This window comes from Mizuhopecten yessoensis, unplaced genomic scaffold, assembly GCF_002113885.1.
Source record: "Mizuhopecten yessoensis strain PY_sf001 unplaced genomic scaffold, ASM211388v2 scaffold8833, whole genome shotgun sequence".
NCBI lineage: Eukaryota > Metazoa > Mollusca > Bivalvia > Pectinida > Pectinidae > Mizuhopecten > Mizuhopecten yessoensis.
Window position 1 is genome coordinate 35268 of NW_018407744.1, and position 9802 is coordinate 45069.

At 41.7% G+C, this 9802-nt stretch overlaps 1 protein-coding gene across 1 annotated transcript in view; it reads right to left on the reverse strand.

Moving 5' to 3' along the window:
* Nucleotides 1-6595: 6595 nt before the first annotated feature.
* LOC110456697 (mucin-2-like) overlaps nt 6596-9802 on the reverse strand; it is a 12468-nt gene continuing 9261 nt past the window's right edge. The window contains exons 3-4 of the mRNA XM_021507581.1: nt 7300-8685; nt 6596-7212 (exon numbers count right to left, since the gene is read on the reverse strand). Coding sequence (XP_021363256.1) covers nt 6596-7212; nt 7300-8685 — 2003 coding nt within the window. The remainder of the gene's footprint in view (nt 7213-7299; nt 8686-9802) is intronic.

Consider the following 9802-nt stretch of genomic DNA (forward strand, 5'->3'; position numbering starts at 1 on the left):
GTTTCGGATTGAATATTTAACGTTGTGATTGATACAAAACAGGTATTTATCGTACCAAGATTACGTCACATACTTTGGCACCTTCCGTGGCCTTGCATATGTCCGATATTTTAGAAATTAGAAAAATAAAATATCGAAATTGCACGGAATGTTTATACCCCATAAACCTCGACAGAACAGGATTATGTCTATAAATGTATTTTGGTTAACGACACGATAAGGTGTACAGATTTTAGCCACCTGGGGCCAGTGTTCATGAAAACATGCAATTCACATCTTCGCTGTATTCAAATTGCATGTACTACCTTTATTTCGACCCTTCAAACATGAGTTAATCATCCCATTCTATAATCATGACCTTTTGTTACGTTCTTGAAAAAGAATATTTCTTTTAATTCTGTTAGAATTTACATTTCCGTGTGTATACATATTTTATTGTTTTACGTGTCTTTTTTCATATTTGATCTGAGTACCTATTTCTTAGGCGTAATTCAGCTGACTTTGCCAGTGAACTTACAACTAGGGTATTACCCGGTTTTGGCAGTACAAAGAAGTTATTTATTGGTCCAATGAATAAGCCATTGATGTAATCAGGCATGAGTAAAATGTGAGAATACATAATAAAATTTTGAAGAATACGAATAAATTCCAAAAATATATCAATTAAACCAGAGAAATAAAGTTAATAACATAAAGATACATGAAAGGATATCATTTTATGATAATGCAGAACTCCTTTTAACTACTATTATTAGGTCATGCCTCCTTTAAGGAAGAATGGAAGGCATTCTTCATCGAAGTATAAGTCCACTGTACGTTTGTCCACAATTTGTAAAATACTTGAAAAGGTTATTTTTAAGCATTGCATATTAAAAAAACCTTTTTATTCTGTCACTATCAATTGGAATCATGCCTATAGACCTTTATCCATTGTATGGTATTTTAAAGCGGTTGACACATTCTTGCATAAAGGCCTATTAGTAAAAAAAAAATCATATGACATTTCAGGTTACTAAATGGCATTGTTGATGAACGTGAATTATGCATGCCAGGTTTGGGGTTGAGTAAGAAAAGTTGCAACAGGCTCAAAAAGAGATAGCTAGATGTATTGTCATGTATTTAGAGACTGGATTTGACTTGTTTTCTGAGAAAAGCTAAAAGGTAATTACAATTACATGTAATATACAAAAGAAATAGACGTCTGATTTCAAATTATTTATCAAATCTTTCACTAATTATTTTATATTGAAATTAACCAGTACTCCTCTAAATTTTGTAATTCATAAAGTAAGATGTTTCAATATTCCTAATTATTAGGAGGCACGGTAGTCTAGTGGTAGGACGCCGGGCTCGTGATCGAAGGTTTGCGGGTTCGAGGCACGGCACTGTGTTGTATCTTGTTCCACTCTACTCAGCTGTAAATGAGTACGTGGTTAGGCAGTGCTAGAATTGTTGTGCCGAAATGGCAGCTCCGGCTGTATGCTCCCCAGGGAGTTGAGAAAGGTATTGGCTAGTTGCAAAGGGCCCTATAACCACGGATAATAATTTGTGAACCGCTTTGAGACGAACTACGAACTAAGCTGTGATAAAGCGATATATAAATACCTCGAATTATTATTATTATTAAAAGTAGTGTATACCAATTAAATCAATATTTGGCATACTTTATCTAAAACCAAATTTTAAAGATGCCCTAACCTGTCTGTGTGTGTTACGTTCATCTCTCAGGGCCTACGATAAATTACGTTATATGCCCAGACCTTAGACCCCTGGCCCCTCGGCAATATGAGTACATGTAAATACTATACATTCACACACGGCGCCATTTAGGATATTCGATCTTTTAATTTTTGCGTATTGATTAAGTTAACACCGATTAAAAACAGGAAAAGACGGTTTTTGGATGTACTTATATTTTTATAGAATGTATTTGATTGTCGTTTTTTTCATGTCCTCTTTTGTAATGCAGACATACCTGTAGTAGTCGAGTCAGCAATGTCCCTCAGTTTCACCATTTTTACTTTGACTTGTTATTACACAAGGAATGAGAAAACCCGTAAGCACCGTAATCTGAAGTTAATTGCGCAATGAAAAAACAACGTCTTACTTTAACTAATTCCGGATATAGTTCAATACTACACATAATTATCCTTAGATATGGAAAAAAATGCCGAACGAAAATGGTTAACTTTGGTAACCTTTTCAGATCTTCTCGTTTGTAAATCAGGGCTACTCGACATCAATGAATTTACACTGCCGCATATATAAACATTGTAGCAAATTAATTATCATCAAACTATAAAAACGTTATGTTATATTTAGTAAGTTTTTTAACTTCTAGTCATATAAAAATTAAGTTTTATTTATTATGTATTAAAATCACCTATTGCTTTTCTGCTCTCCGTTTATGAGTACAGCTGTATATATACTGGAGTTCTAAGAAGACATCATATGCAACGGACTATTTTATGTTTAATTTCTACTTAATGTGGTTATATTGTTCAAATTCTTAAAACAGTTGAAAGTGCAACTATCATTTCCAAATTAGATATCGATAATGTACATGAATTTGTCTGCATATGTACACGACAGAACCACTCGCAGATTTTGGTAATATAATATGAAAATTAATAAACTTACTTATATCACAACATTGACCTCATTTTCCATTCTATTGAAGTTTTGTCAGAAAGACTCTTTGAATAGTTTTGCAGAACAAGATAACGGATTGTTAAAGTCCTTTAATTTATTACGTTTGGTTTGGCTTTATAAGGCAAACGCTAGTGTCATCTGAGGCCGCGAGTGAATTATCCATTACATCATGTAGACAGCAAAATACTATGTTTCATTTCCGCGTCAGAATAATGTTTCTTCCCGTGCCTGTTTGGTACCTTTTACTTACCCGTGAAGTGTTAGTTCCTATCATAGCTTATAAGGTACGGTAAAGCGCGAGTTATCTTCCGTTCCATCCTCATTAAACTTTTGTAAGACGATTGGGCACTGCTGAACTTTGACACTTAAAGGAAACATTTGCCTAAAAGGATGTCTACCAATATGGGGAAACAGGTCCAAACTACTGAATTTACCTATTATTTAGTCTAAAGACGAAACGCTGATCACTATCTATATCATATTTATTATCAGTCATTCCGTATCCCATTGGCCTTGAAGGCCACACATACGCATGGCTTCACTATGAAAAGAGTTGACAATATGTCAACGTATTTATTTTTTATAATTGAACACCTTACCTGTCAATACCTGCAGCGTCGTGTGAATGACAACAGTAAAAGCCTAAGAGCGAGTAGTTCTACAGAGGTGACTAAATGAGATGATAAACAGTGAACCACAGTGTACCCTAAACGGTGTTCAGTTTAAAAAAAATATTGATGTATTTGTATACAGACATCATTTGTTTATAAGCCGTGGTCCCAACCCGCCGTACTTGCAAGTGCGTGCTGTCTACTTGCAAAAACGTGGGCAAAATTTGGGGATCCGTACGTGGTGAGTACCGCTTCAGTACGGATTTGGGAGCACGCAGACACGCCGTAGGACTTTTAGTGCATGAGGAACTTTCGTTGCGTGCGGGATGCGGTCGGGCTACGGATTCACCCAAGTACGGGTGACGCGCGTGCCTTCTACAACCAATGAGCACACAACGCACTTTCCCACGGTCACTTGCTCTACGGACGGCGTACTTAGCACATGCGTGCTGCGCACGTGATAAGTAAGTGGGCTGTGCTAACCCGGCACTTCCCCAGTTCTACTGTCCACAATGAGCATGCAGAACTGACGTGGACCGTACCGAGTAAGCACGTGCTCCGCACTTACAACGCACGTTGTGCGCACTGATTTCTGCATTATATATAAAAGCCGAATCAAGGCAAGTAATACCACGTGATGCTCATGCGCTGCCACTTGAAGCTGCTCTTGCAGCATCAGAACCCGGAGTCTCTGCGGTGGAATGGGCAGCATATTGAGGCAGCAGCAGCTAGGACTTCTGGAGAACCTCGGAAGGTCGTTCTATATATCCCCCCCCCCCGGCATTGGGCAGAAAAACCTCATGATCATCGCTCTTCCACGCACTTACAACATGCGAGTGAGTAAGGACACCGTACGTGAGCAGCACGTGTAAGTACGGCCTCTGTAGGATAACCTGGCAATCGCACGGAGATCGTACGTTGTAAGCCAGTTGTAAGCACGTACATCTCACTTACCACGTGTGCAACGTACGATGCTCGCAACCGCTCACGGCCAGGCGTGGCGTGCGTGCCACGTACTTACACCTTGCGCAACCGTGCGAGTGACGTGCGTTGACGTACTCTCTCCCTGCTCTTGCGGCCGTGGCCTCCCCAAAAAACGTACGGACTAAAAACACGCACGGTGGGTTGTGACCGGGCCTTTATACAAACCAGCAAGAAGCGTGTCACATTCAATAAATTGAATTTTATTTATCCACAAATATATACAATCATTATTTCAAACGGATGCTCAATGTATTAAGGAATATTTTGCTGGACAGAATCTATATTAAGTACATTATATTACAATCATACATAATTGATCTTAAAACCAGACACGACACTTAATATGTATACAGTTACAGTAGCGCCATGTTTTAATAGGCATTTCATAGAGCTTCCACCGATTCTTGGTGAGACAGAACACCGGTATCTTGTGTACCACTTTACCCACCCGTACACACTTAAACCGGTCCCAGGGCAGCCGACGTGTGTACGAACAGCTTCTCCTGTAGCACAATGCAATAAACGTTGTTAATTTACAATATTGCAAACACCAAATGGAATGAGTACATTTTTATCGTTTCCTTTTTTTTTTCAAAGGATCGTATCTCCAGTACAAAATCTTGAACAGTGTTAGGGAAATAACATATCAGACCTCGTTAGTTAGCCTAGAATTGAATGTTTCATTATAATACTATATGTCATATGACGATGATGTCAACACAACAGCTATGATCATATGACGGCGGTAACAACACACCATCTATATGGGTATGTGACGACGGTGTCTAAATATCAGCTTAGGACATTGACCGCAAGTTAAATAAAAAGTGAACGTTAAGAAAATGAAATGAATAGAACACTACTGCAGGAGGACACTTGTTGTTTGAAAGCTTCCATAAAAATGAGATAATACATCGTGTGATAGTTCGAAAATAGTATGGTACACATAAAAGCATATTTTGTAAATGAAACTCTGAACGGTAACGCTACAAGATATTGTATGTAATAAAGTTTTATAGTGATGCAATTATTAATACCGTTTAGCGAAGTGCACAGATGACAATGACCGTCTCACTCATTGGAGTTTAAAAGGGCGCTCATCTAAATAAGAGCGATCGAGTATCATTTCATTCGTTTGAGTTATGAAAGACCGCTCATCCAAATGAGAGTGAGTATCCTCTGTGCTTTGAGGACAGAAGTTTAATTTACAGGATTATAAGTACAGTGCACATGAGCTCTGTGGATCGTGTGTTCATCGTTCTGGATTTGTATGCAAGTTTTAAACTTGATAGTTTTAAAGCTTTGGCAATAAGTGTTAGCAATATGTTTACTTACGGACAAACCACACTTGGATATTGGAAATCTATAAACGGCGCAGGCGTTTCACAAAAGCGGTCTTGATAATACACGTATTTAGAGAGCTTTACTGGGGAAAAAATCCGAGGGCACACGAAGCTCCAGTCAGGGAAGTAAATACGCCACGCGTCTTCATTCCTACAACATAAAGTAATAACAATGGTGATCTAGGAAGGTACATTTGTACTCCGAAACACAAACAAGATGTTGTTTTCTGCAGGATATATTTTTGTTGTTAAATTAGACATGCACAAAGCTGTTTTTAAAAGAAACTTTTTGCACCATGCTGATACACTTTAATTATTCCACCTATACAAATAAAAACCACGACTTAACTTATATTGATCCTTATGGTAAGTTTTCATGTTCCAAAACAATAATTGATGAATCAAAGTTCTGCGTGCATATTTTCTTTCATTAGGATATTTGATATTATTCGGGATAAATATAAGAAATATATCTACACTCTACTGAGCTCCTTTCCTGCCTTGATTGAGTTTTTGTATCTCATACTTGGTATCTTTCTGGAAAAAAAGGAGAGCTTGTGATACAATACCTATCATACAACCTAAAATGTTTCCATTATACAGGTCCTTTTCTATACATCAAACATTGATATTCATTCTTTATTCTCCGTCAGCTTTAAAGTGATTTATATCAAAAAAGTTTCATCTAATTAACAAATACGTGTTAGTACATAAAAAAAGATAGTTTATAATGCTGGCATATCTATTTTCATTCTATACATCAAACCTCAATGGAAACCTGTTATTCACACTAAGATTCACCAATAGAAACGCATATAAAAGGGTAAGTGTTCTTACGTCTTTAGTTTTCTTCTAAGTTGTAGCTTTGTCAATTTCGAAAGAATTTCGGTAATTTTATAATCTTGTGGTTCATTGAAATTTGGCAAATTATCGCAAAGGTGAATTGTTGATTTTGTCGCGTGGAACAACGGATTCTTTGTAGTGCTTTCTTCTGATAAAGAAAGATCATGAGGTTGTGGTGGTGGTTGTGTTCGAGGTTGTGGTGGTGGTTGTGTTGGAGGCTGTGGTGGTGGTTGTGTTGGAGGTTGTGGTGGTGGTGGTTGTGCTGGAGGCTGTGGTGAAGGTTGTGTAGAGGGTTGTTGTGGTGGTTGTGTTGGAGGTTGTTGTGGTGGTTGTGTTGTAGGTTGTGATGGTGGTTGTGCTGGATGTTGTGGTGGTGGTTGTGTTGGAGGTTGTGGTGGTGGTTGTACTGGAGGTTGTGGGGGGGGTTGTGTTGGAGGTTGTTGTGGTGGTTGTGTTGTAGGTTGTGATGGTGGTTGTGCTGGATGTTGTGGTGGTGGTTGTGGTGGTGGTTGTGGTGTGGAGGGTTGTGGTGGTTGTGTTTGAGGTTGTGGTGGTGGTTGTGCTGGAGGCTGTGGTGGTGGTGGTGTTGGAGGTTGTGGTGCTGGTTGTGCTGGAGGTTGTGGTGGTGGGTGTGGAGGGGGGTGTTGTGGTGGGGGTTGTGGTGGAGGTTGTTGTGGTGGTGGTTGTGCTGGGGGTTGTGGTGGTGGTTGTGTTGGGGGTTGTGGTGAAGGTTGTGTAGGGGGTTGTTGTGGTGGTGGTGGTGGTGGTTGTGCTGGAGGCTGTTGTGGTGGTTGTGTAGGGGGTTGTGGTGGGGGTTGTGGTGGTGGTTGTGTTGGTGGTTGTTGTGGTTGTGGTGGTGGTTGTGCTGGTGGTTGTGTTGGAGGTTGTGGTGGGGGTTGTGCTGGAGGCTGTGGTGGTGGGTGTGTAGGGGGGTGTTGTGGTGGTTGTTGTGGTGGTTGTGGTGGGGGTTGTGGTGGAGGTTGTGGTGGTGGTTGTGGAGGGGGTTGTTGTGGTGGTTGTTGTGGGGGTTGTGTTGGAGGTTGTTGTGGGGGTGGTTGTGTAGGGGGGTGTTGTGGTGGTTGTTGTGGTGGTTGTGTTGGGGGTTGTGGTGAAGGTTGTGTAGGGGGTTGTTGTGGTGGTTTTGGTGGAGGTTGTGGTGGTGGGTGTGCTGGTGGTTGTGGTGGTGGGTGTGTTGGAGGCTCTGGTGGTGGTTGTGTTAGAGGTTGTGGTGGTGGTGGTTGTGCTGGAGGTTGTAGTGGTGGTTGTGTAGGGGGTTGTTGGGGTGGTTGTGGTGGTGGTTGTGGTGTTGGGGGGTGTTGTGGTGGGGGTTGTGGTGGAGGTTGTGGTGGTGGTGGTGTTGGAGGTTGTGGTGGTGGTTGTACTGGAGGGTGTGGTGGTGGTTGTGTTGGAGGGTGTTGTGGTGGTGGTTGTGTAGGGGGTTGTGGTGGGGGTTGTGGTGGTGGTTGTGTAGGAGGTTGTTGTGGTGGTTGTGTAGGGGGTTGTGGTGGTGGTTGTGGTGGGGGTTGTGGTGGAGGTTGTTGTGGTGGTTGTGTTAGAGGTTGTTGTGGTGGTTGTGTTGGGGGTTGTGGTGGCGGTTGTGTTGGAGGTTGTTGTGGTGGTGGTTGTGTAGGGGGTTGGTGTGGTGGTTGTTGTGGTGGTTGTGGTGGGGGTTGTGGTGGAGGTTGTTGTGGTGGTGGTTGTGTAGGGGGTTGTGGTGGTGGTTGTGCTGGAGGGTGTGGTGGTGGTTGTGTTGGAGGTTGGGGTGGTGGTTGTACTGGAGGTTGTGGTGGTGGTTGTGTAGGGGGGGGTTGTGGGGGGTGTTGTGGTGGTTGTGGTGGTGGTTGTGTTGGAGGTTGTTGTGGTGGTGGTTGTGTAGGGGGTTGTTGTGGTGGTTGTTGTGGTGGTTGTGTTGGAGGTTGTTGTGGTGGTTTTGTTGGAGGTTGTGGTGGTGGTTGTGCTGGGGGTTGTGGTGGTGGTTGTGTTGGAGGTTGTTGTGGTGGTGGTTGTGGTGTTGGGGGTTGTTGTGGTGGAAGTTGTGCTGAAGGTTGTGGTTGTGAAGGAGGCTGTGTCGCAGGTTGTGCTGGAGGTTGTGGTGGTGATTCTGAAGGAGGCTGTGGTAGAGGTTGTGAAGGAGGTTGTGGTGGTGGTTGTGTTGGAGGTTTTAGTGTAGGTTTTGTAGGAGGTATTGGTGGAGAGTATGGTGGCGAAAGAGGTATTTGGGAATGTTTTATTGTTGGTGTTTTTTGTGATAACTGTGAAAATTCATCTTTTGTTGACTTAGTCGACGTCTGGGAGAAGGAATGGGTTCTGTTCGTTGGCCTCGGCGTGATATCTAGGGAGATTCTTGATGTAGTTGAGGAGGACACATGTTGACACGTTAGAAGTAATCCAACAAGAAGATGGCATATCGTCTGGGGAAGAATATATTATACATATTATATTAATATAATAATACATCAACGAAATACCAGTCAGCATATCAGAATTTAGCTAAAAAGCAGTGGATTTATATAAAACACTGTATTCAAAGATATTCATGATATTGTTTTAAGTTTAATTTTCTGAATCGATTCCTTAAAAAATATTGAAAGCGAAGAGTGGCATACAGCGTAGACTTCACCCTAGTCAAACTGTGTGAAACCTGTGCTCGACTACAAACGTTCTCGGAGGCAACTATATTAACATGAGCAAGCGAAATAATACCAATTGAAACAACAGATCGAGCACATCTCGACATCAAGACACATAGTCGGTATAGAAAGACAGGAACAGAGCACGTCTCGACATCAAGACACATAGTCGGTATAGAAAGACAGGAACAGAGCACGTCTCGACATCAGGATACATAGTCGGTATAGAAAGACAGGAACTGAGCACGTCTCGACATCAGGATACATAGTCGGTATAGAAAGACAGGAACAGAGCACGTCTCGACATCAGGATACACAGTTGATATAGAAAGACAGGAACAGAGCACGTCTCGACATCAGGATACATAGACGGTATAGAAAGACAGGAACAGAGCACGTCTCGACATCAGGACACTTAGTCGGTATTGAAAGACAGGAACTGAGCACGTCTCGACATCAGGATACATAGTCGGTATGGAAAGACAGGAACAGAAGACGTCTCGACATCAGGACACATAGTCGGTATAGAAAGACAGGAACAGAGGACGTCTCGACATCAGGACACATAGTCGGTATGGAAAGACAGAAACAGAGCAAGTCTCGACATCAGGACACATAGTCGGTATAGAAAGACAGGAACAGAGCACGTCTCGACATCAAGACACATAGTCGGTATAGAAAGACAGGAACTGAGCACGTCTCGACATCAAGACACATCGTCGGTATAGAAAGACAGGAA